The sequence below is a fragment of the Pleurodeles waltl genome, chromosome 8 (genome assembly GCF_031143425.1).
Source record: "Pleurodeles waltl isolate 20211129_DDA chromosome 8, aPleWal1.hap1.20221129, whole genome shotgun sequence".
Lineage (NCBI taxonomy): Eukaryota > Metazoa > Chordata > Amphibia > Caudata > Salamandridae > Pleurodeles > Pleurodeles waltl.
In genome coordinates, this window is record NC_090447.1 from 103,200,688 (window position 1) to 103,218,393 (window position 17,706).

At 45.4% G+C, this 17,706-nt stretch overlaps 2 protein-coding genes across 3 annotated transcripts in view; both read right to left on the reverse strand.

Moving 5' to 3' along the window:
- Positions 1–156: 156 nt before the first annotated feature.
- Positions 157–15,578, reverse strand: LOC138249773 (P2Y purinoceptor 3-like). Its single transcript, XM_069203847.1, has 2 exons — positions 15,489–15,578; positions 157–3,547 (listed from the first exon to the last, which is right to left on the reverse strand). Exon 2 carries the CDS (start codon positions 3,490–3,492, stop codon positions 2,485–2,487), a length of 1,008 nt encoding a protein of 335 aa, XP_069059948.1. The 5' UTR covers positions 3,493–3,547; positions 15,489–15,578; the 3' UTR covers positions 157–2,484.
- LOC138249772 (P2Y purinoceptor 3-like) overlaps positions 9,463–17,706 on the reverse strand; it is a 223,502-nt gene continuing 215,258 nt past the window's right edge. Inside the window, exon 5 of one of the 2 annotated variants that reach the window (XM_069203844.1) lies at positions 9,463–15,827. In XM_069203844.1, coding sequence (XP_069059945.1) covers positions 14,765–15,772 — 1,008 coding nt within the window. In that variant the 5' untranslated portion in view covers positions 15,773–15,827 and the 3' untranslated portion in view covers positions 9,463–14,764. The remainder of the gene's footprint in view (positions 15,828–17,706) is intronic. The other variant, XM_069203846.1, reaches the window with a different exon arrangement.

Sequence of the window (17,706 nt, forward strand, 5' to 3'; positions counted from 1 at the left end):
CGGCTCCTCATGGAGCCAAAGCCGATACTGTCACACAAAGGGGGCCCGAGCACCCTCGGAATGCGCATTGCCTGCCATAGCAGACAGTGCGCATTCCGAGGGTGCTGGGCGGGGGGGGGGGCGCTGCATTGCCCACAACCATGTCGTGAGCAGTGTAGTGGCCTCCCTGAGCCCCCAGCGCTGGGTTTTCGTCAGCCTTTTCATGGTGTGGTCCACTCCATGAAAAGGCTGGTGGAAACTGGACTCATGATCAGCACGGTGGCACTGAACTCAGCACCGCTGTGGCTAAGCACATCTACGACCACCATAATCCCATCTGGAACCATGTCCCTGGCAGGGACGGTGGTCCCCTGGCAGTCCGACTGCCAGGGTCCTAATGTGGCGGTCAAACCGCGTGGAGTGCAGCGGTCCAACCGCCCTCCTCGTAATGAGGCCCTTGGTCTACTTAGAGGTGTATCCATCACTGTCCATCATGACCCCACTTATGGCATATTTTATGGACAACCAATGGCTAACTACATTTATCCTACAGACTATCCTTACAATCTGGCATGGATTCAGGGCTCATGGGCCTGCAATGCACATTCCTGGTCTGAATAATGCTTTAAACATCTTTAAGCTAGGTTTACCAGTAAGAAACACATGGGCCCTGCAAGACTGATGAATTCTCAAGATATTCCAAAATACGTACTAGGGAATACAATTTGCCTGATTTTTAAGTGAGTGGGGGCACTGGGGTACATAATGTGTAGAAAAGAATTCTAGAGCTCATTTATGTCCCCTTTCACAATCTTCAGAGCGACCCCATCCCACATCCCAGAGCCCTACAACTCTACTGCTACAATGTTACCTAGGTGTTGCAGACCCACAAGGTGATGCACACTCGATGGGGGCAGCTGTTGTGCTTCAGGAGAAGAAGGCATACTCTATCCCTCAGTGTTGCTTTCATGTGTACATGGTTAGCTAGGTGCAGCTGGCTCAGTGGAATATGACCTCTATAATGTGGTAACAGAATAATACAGCAATGACACGCTGTAACAGAGAACATGTGTTAGTCAATCAGGCTCAGACAGTACAGAAAAGGCAACAGAAATGGACAAAAGTGCAGGTGCAAGTCACTTTGTTGCCTGATTAAAAATGATTTACATGGACAATCACAAAACCTACAGGTTATTAATCTATCATGAAGAACACCTGAGTACGGCGGAAGGTACAATAACGTATACTGTTATATCACCAATGAAACTGGCAACGTGTACAACTCATACCCAATGAACATAGAGTTATATGAACGACTACCACATTTGTCCAAAGATTTTGGCTATGTTGAGCGCATAAGCCATAATGCATGTGCTGTTTTTAGGACCTGGTGCACAGTTTTGGTCTAACTGGTTTGACGATGATAGCGCGAGGTTGTAACAGGTGGCCCTCCGGTACAGACCCACATTAGTAGGTGGATTCCAACAGGAATGTGTCTGTTCAGTTTTCTAATATAGCTTTGCACACACATTAAAAAGGATCTCCTTCACACTGCGTGTTAATACTGTGAGGGTTAATGCCAACTCATACTTTCCTCAAACACATGCCATTCTTCACTGGGAAAGCCCAAAATAGTGTAACAGAAACCACTGGGAGACAGATCGAACAAGTGTTTTCTGCAGAATCCATCACACATCATTAGCACAACAGATTAGAGGCACAAGGCGACTTTGTTGAGCAAACAATCTTCACATCTATATATAAAGTGTCATAACATGAATGAATGACGGCACCAGGGAGTGATGTGCTAGACTGATAGGTGGTGGTGAATGTGCTATCCTTAATAAACTTTCCAAGAGCAGAGAACACCCAATAGACGTATGTGTCTTTTGATATCTTTTCACAGTATGAATTGTAGGACCAAGTGATTTCCCCTCAATTGATGAGTGCATCAAGCTCCTTCACTTTGTTCTGAAATGGTCTACAAAACAGGATCTGAGTTATTAGCCAAGACACTACAAAGGAATTGGTGAACCACAGAGTCCATCATAGTAGAACATCTCTTCCGATAAAAAAATAATGTCAGTACGGCCACACATCTGTCCCTTAAGAAGTTGACCGGCATGCCCACTTATGAGGATGATAACACACCAACACACACAACCACCCTACCATGCAAGGTGTGCAGAAACACCAGGAGCCAACAAATATATTCCCATTCATAGTCCTTCAGATTTAGAAACTTTGAGCCATCATAAAACCATGCCTTTCTGGAAAGGTTCCCAACAGCCATTAAAGGTCCCCTAGAGGCATTCTTCCTTTGTGTCAATGTCCTCTGGTATGTGCATAATAGGGAAATAATTGAGTCACGGCTTGAGCTATGCTTGAGCCACAACAATGAGCCTACTCATTTTAAAACCACAATGCACAAGTGGCATTTTAATGATGCCACTCTCTCTCCAGCCCTTCCAGCTGGGCCGATAGTACAATGTCACAGAGAGGCCCTCATGTCCCATGCACTCTTCCGGTCACTGTTTTCTGGACACAGTGTTCACGTTCAAATTTGGTGCTGACGCACTCCAGGATGTTCTTGGTGCTCTGCCTGAACTTCTGCTGCGTGAAATAAAAAAGTATTGGATCCAAGACGCTGTTCATACTGGCAAAGGGCCTGGTGCACTTGTACACAATGGCAAATGTCTGCAGGACCAAGCACGGCACACCCTCCAGTGAGCGCACAATCAGATAGATCGTCTTGGTGAGGTGGAATGGGAAGAAGCTGATGGCAAACACGATCACCACAATGATGATCATGCGGATGGCCTTGTCCTTCTTCTTGCGTACAGCCGGCCCGATCATTTCGTCCTTCTGGCATAGAATCTTGGTCATGCTGCAGTAGCACACCAGAATGACCATGAACGGGATGAGGAACCCCGTAATAGTCAATGTGATTCCATATGGGAAGTACCTAGCAGAGCGGTCCGGTGGGCTCAAGTCGTAACATACTGTCCTGTTCCTCTGGGTACCAGTAGAGGCATAGACAAAAGTGGGTAAACACTGGGCTACCACAATGAACCACACCACCACACATACAATCCATGTGAACTTCTTGCCCCGCTTCTTGTGCCACGACGACAAAGGGTGACAGATGCCCAGGTAACGCTGGAAGCTCATGCAGGTAAGGAACATGATGCTACCGTGCAAGTTACTGTAGAACTGGAAACGGACGAACCTGCAGGTGAAGTCCCCGAAGGGCCAATAGTCATGGTTGGAGTAGTTGTAGATGAGCAGGGGAAGGGAGCATACATAGAGGAGGTCCGCGGTGGCCAGGTTCAGCATGTATATCTTGGTACGGGTCAGCACCTTCCGAGAGAGCCAGATCTGAAGAATAACAGTCAAGTTCAAGGAGAGGCCGACGACAAAAACAACAGAGTAGACAACAGGTAGCAGGATCTTCTTGAAATCTTCATTGAAGGTGCAGTTCTTGGATACAGCAGAAATGGTCACGTTCTCCATAGTTTATTGCAGGCTTGTTGTCAGGGGTCTATCAACCTCATTGCTGTGTCAGAGCCTGCGAGCAAAAAAAGAGACAAAATGTCAGCTGTGTACAAAATATGGCTCTTCTTCAGGCGAAGCATACACAAGGATACACAAGTCTTGTACCCAGCTGCCTTATGTATGACTCTACGGTAGACGGCTACAGTACATCTGTACTTTGACGTAAAATCGAAGGCAGTTTATGGACTAGTGCGCGCCAATGCTTCTGTTAACAGATGGATCACTGTAAATCATTTTTGTATTCCAAGGTAGTTGCGACTATGTATCATTTCATTTGTTTATATTATGTTTCTCAGTATAGAAAGGGACCAATCACATGCAAATCAGTCTTGAATACACCCCAAAGAATCTGCTTATCCGGCATTGTTAAGGCTATGTCCTCTCTGAATAAGCACAAGATCAACCCCAGACACAGCTCGAGGTTTTATCTCTATTTTGCTAGACAAGTCTCCGTAGTTTTGTTTGTGGGGGGGCACATCCCTATTCCTGGGTCCTGATATCACTGTGCCTTGCAGATCACTTATGAGGGCCTCTAAGAATGAAACACTTCTGGGATTGCTTGTTTTCTCTTTTAGAGGGAATTTTGCCAAGCAATCCAGACGGTTTTCATCATTGTACCAACAAAGATTTACAATAGACAAAAAGTAACAATTACCAATAATTTTGTAAAAACATTAACAGCTCCTTCATGTTATAGAAATGATATGCCCTTTTCTTATAAACAGGTATATGAAGACTGAAAACATTTACAATCCTAAGAACACAAGTGATCTGAGGGTCTAATGGTGCATAGAACATCCTATGGGAAGAACCTATCATATTCACCTGTGCATGACCATTGTACTCCCGGTGAAGCACTTGACAATGATGTTTTGAGTGGCTAATTATGTAATGGTTTCCAAATTAGTGACCATAGCATTTTCATGGCCCCTTACAAACCAGAAGCCAAAGGGCTTCCTCCTTCCACTTCTGATTTACAGTGTCTCATTAGGAGCAAGAAGTTAGTGTGTACATCCTTGCATTCAGACTCTGCACATGGCAAGATTCCCACTAGGCATTGTTTGCCCATGCCTCGGGCACCACGCCACCTATGACCTTCTTCTAAAATGCAGAGGCTGGACAAGGTGTCAACTTAAAGGCTCTGCACACTGGCAGGACGCCAGTGAACAATATTGAATTGTTTTCAGAAGTTGCTGTAACATTGCAAATATGAAGAATTGGGGGTAATACCGAAATCTCAACAATGTGCCTGGTGACTGAATACATTTCTGTCCTAATGGAGAAAAAAATACTGAGAGAAAATCAGGTTTACATCTTACTTAATGCCTTCCATTTGTTTGAGATGGTGCACACTGTTCCAAGAAATACCATTAGTAAAGCTACAGAATTGCTAAATGTTCCAAAAAAATACAGATTCTGCCACCAAGACTTAATCTTGAATTAATTAGCTGCTAATTCAGCTAATACCCTGTTGCGCTCTTATAAGAAAGGGCTCATAAAATGCTCTTAGGGCCGGTCTTTCCTCAAAGAAAGGAAGCTTAGAGACTAGTCGCTGCTCACAAAATCTGTATACCTCCAAGGACATGATTTATGTGTTAGGTAATACACTTCACCCGAGCTGCCTCTTGGCTACATGCCATATTTAAAAAATGACCATATATACACACAATATGTATTACAAGGAGGTAGGAGATGTAGGTAGGCCAAAAAAGAAATTAGGAGTTTATATCACTGTTAAGATATAATTTCTGTTTTTTACCTGTGTGTGGCTTTATGATTTTAATGTGCCATTTGCATTTTTTTTTCAAAAGACTGCGGTTTTAATATTTTATCAAGTGTGCTATGCTGATGGAGAAAAAAATAAGAGCTGCTAGACCAGGCTCAATAACATTTTGTCAGCTGATGATGGGGAAGTGGCTACCAATACTCACAAAGCATGGTTTATTTCAATGAATGTCTAATGAAAAGAACAGAACTGCAGATCGTGAAACCTTGAAACTTGGTTTCTAGTCTGATTTTTGTAACCTGAAAACAGCCTTTATGGGGATCTAAAGAACAGGGTCCTCCGCGCCAGGAGTAAAGGGTATAACGGAAAGGCCAACCAAAGTCAGGTAGAGGTAGAAATGTCTAACCAGAGTCTAGGGTAGGCATCCGTTCTAGGTCTATGATCCAAGCCAGATTCTGGTATTGGTTAAAATCTGCAAAGTATGTACAGTCCAGCCCAGAGTCTAGCACTGGTAGGCATGCATCAATACTGGAGTGTCAAACCTCTGGTCTATCACTGGAAAGCATCTGGATCAGTGTACAATCCAGCCCAGCCTGGCACTGGTATGCATGCATCAACACTGGAGTGTCAAACCTCTGGTCTATCACTGGAAAGCATCTGGATCAGTGTACAATCCAGCCCAGTCTGGCACTGGTAGAAGCCTACTCGATAAACGGAAAAGTGTCCAGTCCAGAGCCTGCCATTGGAATGCATCTGTAGATGAAGAGTCCAAACCAGAATCTGGCTTTGGTAAGCATCTTTATAGGGTGTCAGGTCCAACTCAGAGGCTGGCATCTCTAGCCATCTACTGATGGGGGACTGTGAAACCTAGAGTCTGGCATTGACAGAGATCTATAAATGTGTACACTCAAACCCAGAGTTTGGCACTGATAGGCGTCCATAGGTGGAAGAGCATGGTACGAGTAGGTATCTAGACACGTGTATGGTCTAACCCAACATCCGGTAGAAATCAACAGATAGAAAAGCATCCAACCCAAAGTCTGCCATTTGTAGGCATCTAATGATTGCACGGTCATAACTAAAGTCTGGTATTGGTAGAGGTCTATGCCCATTTACAATCAATAGTAGCTATCTCAACATGCGTATGATCTAACCAGAGTCTGGCATTTGAATAAACTATAGCAGGTAGAGTGTCCCATCCAGAGCGTCCCATTGAAAGGCATCTGTAGACAGCAGAGGGTCAATCCAGACTCTATTATTGGAGCTCAGCAGACCACAGCTTCTTGTCATGTGTTGGGTCTTATATATGAGAAGTAATATCACTGGTCCTAGGATTGGTCCTAGGGTACCCGACCCAACTACTCATCCCGCCCCCATCATCCACCCCAGGGAAAGCAAACTCAGGCACAGTGCATGAACCTTCATATTTATTTAACGGAGATGTAAAATGACTGTACAACAATATATTATAATCTTTTTCAAACAATTATATCTACACGACAACATTAGTTAAGCGAGTAAACAACATTAACGACATCAAGCACGAAGTGTGTCTAATAAAGCACAGCGAATACTGCATGAGAGTCACGCCATCTGTACAGAATGAGAAGTGCCCTCTGTAGCAGTCACTCCAAGAAGCCAGGCACTGAGCATCACCTCATCAGCTGCACAACACTTTTAGAGAAGCCACGAGAACCAGAAATGATTGGCACTTTTGAGGAAGTCAGCCACTTGATCTTCACTAAAGTCACATTTTTAGGGCTGGCTTATAAACACCTTAAGTTGTGTGCTAAAGGTCACATAAAGAAGAAACAAATGATACGCAGAGAGGGATTTTAGGTCAGACCAGTCCCATTAGGCATCATTTGTTATACCTTGGGCTCCTGAACTTACTCAGAATAAAGTAGCAAGAAAATCAGCTTTATTTTCAAGTGACTTCATTGTTAATTTCTTATTGTTACCAAACAAGCGTAATGGTTTGGAAGGGGTGGGGGGGCATTGGATAATACACTGCATCAGTGGAGGTGCAAAAATTATATTTAACACTGGTCACCTTGCCCAAATGTTTGTAAGATTGTCGGTACATATTATGGGATCTGGAAGTGCCACTCATTAAGTGCACAGGACTAATAGATGTAAGTTGACCAGTATTTAATTTAAGGGCACTCAGTTTTAGGGACCCGCACCTATTTTTCCTCATCAGGCTTTGATCCAGAGCAAAAAAGGGTAAAACACACAAAAGGCACATCCTGGGAAGAGAAAAATGGAAAAACCCTGAGAAAGGAGGAAGGCAGGAACCAGCAAGAGTGAGATGAAGGTGGATTCAAGACTTTGCAGCTTTGGTATTCGGCCCTCTGACATTCAATACCGCCGGCTGCAGGTGTCTAAGAAAACTTTGGGCCCGGCACATATGCTTTTACAAATTAAGCACTGAATTCTTCTCCAGGCTAGTTACAAAAATGAGTGGAACACACATGAACAGTGCTATTTCATGCCTCCTGGGAGGGCAAACCTTCATGCCTGCTGTATTAGTTGTAATATACTTTCCAAAAGAGGTAACAGCGGACGGGCGGGTAACTCCTCGAGTGCAGCCTTCAACAATCTACAGCACACCACAGACCTCCCGACACTTAGGGCATTACTTGCTTCTTCAGCCCCTGCAGCCCAGGGGGCTCCTAACCCTCCAAGGTCCCCCCAAACATTCCAGGGGCTCTCATTCAGCCCAAGGCCAGTGTACATCTGTGGGATATGGGAGACTCAGGGGCCCCTCATCACATTCTGCAGGGGGGGGCGCATCATTTTGCATTAATCACTGCAAACTGTAGCAGTAGTAGGGACTATCAGGAGTCTTAGATCTGGTTCTGGCTTGAAGAAAAATTATGTCTCATTGAGCTGAATGTTCACCAACGAGAGATGCCCTGTTCTGAAGGCCATGAGCTTGAATCTCAGCAAGGCAGGTCCGCCTTCCATCCTTCAGAGGTGGGTAAATGGAGTACCATCATTTGTGTAATAGCAACATCTGTTATTTAGTACATTTAGAAAGGGCAGACATGCAGCATTTAGTGTACATTCCTTGCAACTCTCTGTGGTGGTGCAGTCCCCTTATGAAGCCCGGACGCTGTCCAACAAAAGGAGGAGGGTGCCTTTTTCCTCCTTTTATGGTACTTCTGGGCGCCAGTGCAACAAAGCCCAAGATTTGATCAGAACTCAAACATTCCTCTAACCCGGGCTTTCTGGAAAGACACAGGGCGGGGGAGGGGCTGGTGATGAATAGTCAACCTGTGTCTCTTACCCTTTGAACATAATCAGATGCAAGGTCTCCTCATTGGTGGGTGTCACCAAGCACAGCAGAGAGGGAGAGGGGCAGCCCTGGTACTGTGGCAGGCAGGGGTTGGAAGGAAGGGAAGCAGATGTACAGAGCCCCGCAGACCAGCAGCCATCTTTAGGGTCAGAGGAGAAGAGCCTAAAGCACGGCTGGACGCACCTTACCACTTACCTATGATGTGGAGTTACGGCCAGAGCCGCCGAAAGGAGATGGGGGGCCAGGTTCGAGTCTCGGGTCTGCTCAACATCCTGTGATTCTGCGCAAATCACTTAGGGCCAGATGTAGCAAGGCATTAGCGCCTCGCAAACGGCGAAAAACGCCGTTTGCGAGGCGCTAATGCCTGTGCGCGATGCAGAAACACATTTTGCGAGTCGGAACCGACTCGCAAAATGTGTTTCCGACTTGCAAATAGGAAGGGGTGTTCCCTTCCTATTTGCAACTCGCACCGCGATGTAAGTTGATTTGTGACCGCAAAAGCGGTCACAAATCAACTCGCAGTTACCATCCACTTGAAGTGGATGGTAACTCATTCGCAAACGGGAAGGGGTCCCCATGGGACCCCTTCCCCTTTGTGAATGATCACAAAAATAATTTTTCAGAGCAGGCAGTGGTCCAATGGACCACTACCTGCCCTGAAAAATACCGAAACAAAAGGTTTCGGTTTATTTTTCAAAGTGCAGCTCGTTTTCCTTTAAGGAAAACGGGTTGCACTTTGAAAAAAAAAACCTGCTTTATTGAAAAGCAGTCGCAAACATGGAGGTCTGCTGACGACAGCAGGCCTCCATGTTTGCGAGTGCCCATAGTCGGTATGGGGCCGCAATTTGCGACCCACCTCATTAATATTAATGAGGTGGGTCATTGCGACCCCATACCGACTCGCAGAAGGTGTCTGAGACACCTTTCTGCATGTGGTTTTGCGAGTTGCAATTTGCGAGTCTCTATGACTCGCAAATTGCAACTCGCAAAACCATACTTACCTACATCTGGCCCTTAAACTCCCTGTGCCTACAAAAAATGAATGTGTCCTTGTATAACGTAACTGGTGCTCGTGTAAAGCGCTCCAATACCTTCTGGTCAAGTTTGTGCTACATAAAACTTCAAGGGGCCCTGCAGGTTTGTGCTGACACGCCCTGTGTTTTCGATAGGACAACTTTCACACTGCAGAGTTTCCAAGTGAGTAACGTAACACACTAACACACACATCTATCTTTCCAAGAACCAGCCATTGACTTCAATGAAGTGTGCATTTCGAGTTCTATCCCTATGCCACTTGTATACTAGGATAAGTTGTTCTGAGCAATAAAGTAAACAAGTTTCAACAGTAGGAGAACTGAGCTGATTCTTATAGTTTGTGAGAGTCTCTAACTCTCTCTCTCTCTCCCCAATCCTTGGGAGGGGGGGGAGTGGCACATTTTTCAAGGAGTTTCTTTAAAAGGCATGTGTCTTTGATCTACAATTAGCTGCCATCGGCCTACCCCTAATATGATTGGGTAGGGGACATTTTGGGTTAACTTTCTGGCCGGCAGATGAGAGGGCTGTCCTGTCAACTTCAGAAAAATCACAGGGCTTCACTAGTCGGATGGTAGGACAAGCCAGGCAAGGTCGAACAGGGGCCAGAGTGAAAAGTATTCCCTAGCCATGTCAGGACTATCATGCCCACAACTGGGGGGTGGAGGGGTTGTGTCACTGTTTTAAGAGACAGAAAATGATGGTTGTATTATCTGAATGAGCAAGATGATTGGATTGCATTGGGGCACTTTGAAGGGATGATGCACAGGTTGGAGTAATGCAGTGTCTACTGCCAGGTATATCCTGGAGCCCCCAGTGCTGACCAGAATGGATGATCTGTGCTTAATAAATAGAATATTCATGGAACCTGGATTGTGTGAAGATGGAAATGAGCACCATGAAGCAGGAGAAAGATAAAAATTGTTGCTAAAGTATGTCAAGCAAGCCACAAAGAGATGACTCTAACTATATGTCAAGCTGTTTAGGTGTTTGGGAGAGAGATGCCACTCACTAGAATAACGTCCCAGTGTCTGCAGATGCAGGGATAGTCTTTCTGAGGGTGTAGCAGGGTCTCCAGGAAGAAAAGCCTGACCTTAACCCTGTCTAGGATGTAACACTGGGCACCAAGGAAGGCTTTTACCAGTCTGCAGAGAGATATGTGAGGATCCGCCGCCCTCTGGTGAGTGGAGGACCTGAGAAATTGGTCCTCAGCTGCTCCATTCTTGGAAAAGGTGCCTGTTTAAACTCACACTTAAAAACCAATGTTAATGGGCTGAAAAGGAGTAGCCCTACCACGTTTTCCAGGTTCATTCGTGATGTGCTGCCCCAGTCCAGGTTTTTCCTTTGAATTTTGGGACTTGTAATTTTATTTATGCCATTATAAAAGAGGACTACAAGTCCCAGAAAACCTGGATTGGAGCAGCACATCACGCACAGACCAGGGAAACTTGGCAGCTATAATAGCAGAGGTGGAGGTTTGGCTCTGAAATCGGCAGTGTGAGTGACTTGGATCAGGAGAACTCCTGAAACTTTCTGAACAGCCTCTCTGCAGTGAGCATGAGTGTTTCACCAGGATGGTCTGGAATCCGTGCAGGACAAGTTAGAGACTATTGGAAAGAGACTCCCCAGAAGTCACAAGCTCTTGAAGAGACACCCCCCCTGTCTGGAGCTGACGTAAACAAGCCGCTTTCCTTCTTCCCAACTACATTTTATTTTGTATGGCGCTTTAAACCTTGTGATCGGTGTTGTAGCTTTTGCAGTTTTGTGAGACACGGGGAAGTGTGGCTCTCCCATTGGCTTTCTTCAATTTGATGCTCGAAGCCAAAATTTCACTGGGTCCCGGAGAAGGTATTTTATGTTTTTTAGAGGGCATTATGAGGAGAAACCTGAACTTTACTGGATGCTGTACTAACGGAGTGGATCATTTGAGCAAGAGAAAAGAAGCAAGCCCAACCTTCAAGTGCCGTACAGTCGTTGCAGGACGCTTGTGCAAATTGTGGAAATTGACGGGTCTCAGTACATTGACTAAACAGGACATGCGCCTTTGGGGACCAGCAGGTGATGAAAGGTGTTCTAGGGTGCTCGGAGAGGGTTGTACGCTGTGTTTGTTTGGGTGCCAAATGCTCCAAATATATTGTAGACCTGCATGGAAGGTTGCCAATCATTATTTTCCCTCTTTTCTCCTCTGTGATACACATTACCAAATACTCCAGACTTGGCAGGTGGGAGGGAGATTTTCAAGCTGCTCTTTCAAGGGCAAGGAAAAGACGTGTCAGTCGCAGATTCTTCACATAATATGCTAGACATTATTTTAAATATTTATGGGTTTAAAAGAGGGGAATCTTCTTCTCGTGTAGGTAAACAGCATCCCCTAGTTACAAGGAACAATGGCTCAACACCATGCCCATGTTATTACCCATCTTGTGGCAAAATGGCGACTGGAGGGTTCAACTTTAGACTGATGCTATCTTATGTTGGCATTGTATTCACAAACGTGTTCATGAAGGCTAAGAAGGCACTATGGAGATACTATGAGCTCATAGCTGCCGTGGCTGAGCACAACTCCAACCACCGTCAGCCCATTGGGAACCATGTTTCAAGGTTTCCACTGGGCTGACCGGCAAGAACCTCTGAAATCAGAAGTTTCCGCTGGTCAGCCCAGTGGAAATCGTGCAGCGGCATTGGCCTCGGCTCCTCATGGAGCCAAAGCCGATACTGTCACACAAAGGGGGCCCGAGCACCCTCGGAATGCGCATTGCCTGCCATAGCAGACAGTGCGCATTCCGAGGGTGCTGGGCGGGGGGGGGGCGCTGCATTGCCCACAACCATGTTGTGAGCAGTGTAGTGGCCTCCCTGAGCCCCCAGCGCTGGGTTTTCGTCAGCCTTTTCATGGTGTGGTCCACGCCATGAAAAGGCTGGTGGAAACTGGACTCATGATCAGCACGGTGGCACTGAACTCAGCACCGCTGTGGCTAAGCACATCTACGACCACCATAATCCCATCTGGAACCATGTCCCTGGCAGGGACGGTGGTCCCCTGGCAGTCCGACTGCCAGGGTCCTAATGTGGCGGTCAAACCGCGTGGAGTGCAGCGGTCCAACCGCCATCCTCGTAATGAGGCCCTTGGTCTACTTAGAGGTGCATCCATCACTGTCCATCATGACCCCACTTATGGCATATTTTATGGACAACCAATGGCTAACTACATTTATCCTACAGACTATCCTTACAATCTGGCATGGATTCAGGGCTCATGGGCCTGCAATGCACATTCCTGGTCTGAATAATGCTTTAAACATCTTTAAGCTAGGTTTACCAGTAAGAAACACATGGGCCCTGCAAGACTGATGAATTCTCAAGATATTCCAAAATACGTACTAGGGAATACAATTTGCCTGATTTTTAAGTGAGTGGGGGCACTGGGGTATATAATGTGTAGAATAGAATTCTAGAGCTCATTTATGTCCCCTTTCACAATCTTCAGAGCGACCCCATCCCACATCCCAGAGCCCTACAACTCTACTGCTACAATGTTACCTAGGTGTTGCAGACCCACAAGGTGATGCACACTCGATGGGGGCAGCTGTTGTGCTTCAGGAGAAGAAGGCACACTCTATCCCTCAGTGTTGCTTTCATGTGTACATGGTTAGCTAGGTGCAGCTGGCTCAGTGGAATATGACCGCTATAATGTGGTAACAGAATAATATACCAATGACACGCTGTAACAGAGAACATGTGTTAGTCAATCAGGCTCAGACAGTACAGAAAAGGCAACAGAAATGGACAAAAGTGCAGGTGCAAGTCACTTTGTTGCCTGATTAAAAATGATTTACATGGACAATCACAAAACCTACAGGTTATTAATCTATCATGAAGAACACCTGAGTACGGCGGAAGGTACAATAACGTATACTGTTATATCACCAATGAAACTGGCAACGTGTACAACTCATACCCAATGAACATAGAGTTATATGAACGACTACCACATTTGTCCAAAGATTTTGGCAATGTTGAGCGCATAAGCCATAATGCATGTGCTGTTTTTAGGACCTGGTGCACAGTTTTGGTCTAACTGGTTTGACGATGATAGCGCGAGGTTGTAACAGGTGGCCCTCCGGTACAGACCCACATTAGGAGGTGGATTCCAACAGGAATGTGTCTGTTCAGTTTTCTAATATAGCTTTGCACACACATTAAAAAGGATCTCCTTCACACTGCGTGTTAATACTGTGAGGGTTAATGCCAACTCATACTTTCCTCAAACACATGCCATTCTTCACTGGGAAAGCCCAAAATAGTGTAACAGAAACCACTGGGAGACAGATCGAACAAGTGTTTTCTGCAGAATCCATCACACATCATTAGCACAACAGATTAGAGGCACAAGGCGACTTTGTTGAGCAAACAATCTTCACATCTATATATAAAGTGTCATAACATGAATGAATGACGGCACCAGGGAGTGATGTGCTAGACTGATAGGTGGTGGTGAATGTGCTATCCTTAATAAACTTTCCAAGAGCAGAGAACACCCAATAGACGTATGTGTCTTTTGATATCTTTTCACAGTATGAATTGTAGGACCAAGTGATTTCCCCTCAATTGATGAGTGCATCAAGCTCCTTCACTTTGTTCTGAAATGGTCTACAAAACAGCATCTGAGTTATTAGCCAAGACACTACAAAGGAATTGGTGAACCACAGAGTCCATCATAGTAGAACATCTCTTACGATAAAAAAATAATGTCAGTACGGCCACACATCTGTCCCTTAAGAAGTTGACCGGCATGCCCACTTATGAGGATGATAACACACCAACCACACAACCACCCTGCCATGCAAGGTGTGCAGAAACACCAGGAGCCAACAAATATATTCACATTCATAGTCCTTCAGATTTAGAAACTTTGAGCCATCATAAAACCATGCCTTTCTGGAAAGGTTCCCAACAGCCATTAAAGGTCCCCTAGTGGCATTCTTCCTTTGTGTCAAAGTCCTTGTGGTATGTGCATAAGAGGGAAATAATTGAGTCACGGCTTGAGTTGTGCTTGAGCCACAACAATGAGCCTACTCATTTTAAAACCACAATGCACAAGTGGCATTTTAATGATGCTACTGTCTCTCCAGCTCTTCCAGCTGGGCCGATAGTACAATGTCAGAGAGAGGCCCTCATGTCCCATGCACTCTTCCGGTCACTTTTTTCTGGACACAGTGTTCACGTTGAAATTTGGTGCTGACGCGCTCCAGGATGTTCTTGGTGCTCTGCCTGAATTTCTGCTGCGTGAAATAAAAAAGTATTGGATCCAAGACGCTGTTCATACTGGCAAAGGGCCTGGTGCACTTGTACACAATGGCAAATGTCTGCAGGACCAAGCACGGCACGCCCTCCAGTGAGCGCACAATCAGGTAGATCGTCTTGGTGAGGTGGAACGGGAAGAAGCTGATGGCAAACACGATCACCACGATGATGATCATGCGGATGGCCTTGTCCTTCTTCTTGCGTACAGCCGGCCCGATCATTTCGTCCTTCTGGCATAGAATCTTGGTCATGCTGCAGTAGCACACCAGAATGACGATGAACGGGATGAGGAACCCCGTAATAGTCAATGTGATTCCATATGGGAAGTACCTAGCAGAGAGGTCCGGTGGGCTCAAGTCGTAACATACTGTCCTGTTCCTCTGGGTACCAGTAGAGGCATAGACAAAAGTGGGTAAACACTGGGCTACCACAATGAACCACACCACCACACATACAATCCATGTGAACTTCTTGCCCCGCTTCTTGTGCCATGACGACAAAGGGTGACAGATGCCCAGGTAACGCTGGAAGCTCATGCAGGTAAGGAACATGATGCTACCGTGCAAGTTACTGTAGAACTGGAATCGGACGAACCTGCAGGTGAAGTCCCCGAAGGGCCAATAGTCGTGGTTGGAGTAGTTGTAGATGAGCAGGGGAAGGGAGCATACATAGAGAAGGTCCGCGGTGGCCAGGTTCAGCATGTATATCGTGGTACGGGTCAGCACCTTCCGAGAGAGCCAGATCTGAAAAATAACGGTCAAGTTCAAGGAGAGGCCGACGACAAAAACAACAGAGTAGACAACAGGTAGCAAGATCTTCTTGAAATCTTCATTGAAGGTGCAGTTCTTGGATACAGCAGAAATGGTCACGTTCTCCATAGTTTATTGCAGGCTTGTTGTCAGGGGTCTATCAACCTCATTGCTGTGTCAGAGCCTGCGAGCAAAAAAAGAGACAAAATATCAGCGGTGTACATATTAAGGCTCTTCTTCAGGCGAAGCATACACAAGGATACACAAGTCTAGTACCCAGATACCTTACGTATGACTCTACGGTAGATGGCTACAGTACATCTGTACTTTGACGTAAAATCAAAGGCAGTTTATGGACTAGTGCGCCCCAATGCTTCTGTTAACAGATGGGTCACTGTAAATCATTTTTGTATTCCAAGGTAGTTGCGACTATGTATCATTTCCTTTGTTTATATTATGTTTCTCAGTACAGAAGGGGCCCAATCAGAAGCAAATCAGTATTGAATACACCCCAAAGAATCTGTTTATCCGGCAATATTAAGGCGATGTCCTTTCTGAATAAGAACAAGACCAACCCCAGACACATTTCGATGTTTTATCTATTATTTGCTAGACAAGTCTCCCTAGGTTTTTTTTTGGGGGGGAGGCACACTCTTTTTCCTGGGTCCTGATATCACTGTGCCTTGCAGATCACTTATGAGGGCCTCTAAGAATGAAACACTTCTGGGATTGCTTGTTTTCTCTTTTAGAGGGAATTTTGCCAAGCAATCCAGACGGTTTTCATCATTGTACCAACAAAGATTTACAATAGACAAAAAGTAACAATTAACAAATAATTTTGTAAAAACATTAACAGCTCCTTCATGTTATAGAAATTATATGCCCTTTTCTTATAAACAGGTATATGAAGACTGAAAACATTTACAATCCAAAGAACACAAGTGATCTGAGGGTCTAATGGTGCATAGAACATCCATTGGGAAGAACCTATCATATTCACCTGTGCATGACCATTGTACTCCCGGTGAAGCACTTGACAATGATGTTTTGAGTGGCTAATTATGTAATGGTTTCCAATAGCATTTTCATGGCTCCTTACAAACCAGAAACCAAAGGGCTTCCTCCTTCCACTTCTGATTTACAGTGTCTCATTAGGAGCAAGAAGTTAGTGTGTACATCCTTGCATTCAGACTCTGCACATGGCAAGATTCCCACTAGGCATTGTTTGCCCATGCCTAGGGCACCACGCCACCTATGACCTTCTTCTAAAATGCAGAGGCTGGACAAGGTGTCAACTTAAAGTCACTGAACACTGCAAGAACGCCAGTGAAGCCAAAGTTGGGCCAGCGTTTAGTGTTTTTTTAAATTCAGGTTTGTTTGAGGGAAGTGGGTTGAGTGTGGGGAACTTAGCCATGACCAGGAGAAGGTGCCTAAGGCGAGGGCTGGTAGTGTGCACCAAAGGCATTCTGCTTTGGGTCATGTGAGAGCTATTTTTGTCAGCAACTTCCCCACCAGGTGGTATTAAATGTCTTTGCTATGGCTGACCAGGCCACAGCTCATTATCCCCTTCTGTGACCACTGATAAGGTGATAATTTCAATTAACATATTATGTAACCGAGTTACATTTCGCTATTTCTTCGTAATGTTCTTTGGGGAATCATGTAAAAAGCTAATGTGATATTTTGATGCACCGCTTTGCCTAGCTTATTTACATCCTTGTGTTGAAAGCATCTTACTTGTGATTAAGTTGTTCATGAGAAAGATTGTAAAATACCAGTATTGAGACAGGCTCCAACAGATACAGCATCTCAGGTAGACTGATGGTTTCTGCCCAGAGGAAGGTGAAGGTAGAGCCTCAGATCGCTTCTTCCCTGGTGCTGACTTCTGCCCAGAGAAGGGCTGTGCACTCCTACAGTCTCGACTCACATCCAGTGCCAGATTACCAAATAGGCAAAGTAGGCAGCAGCCTATGGGCCCGCTCCTTTTAGGGGCCCGCAACAATGAATCAAAATAATATTGATTTGATTTTGAAAGTAAATTACAGTCAATCTTTCTTAAATTG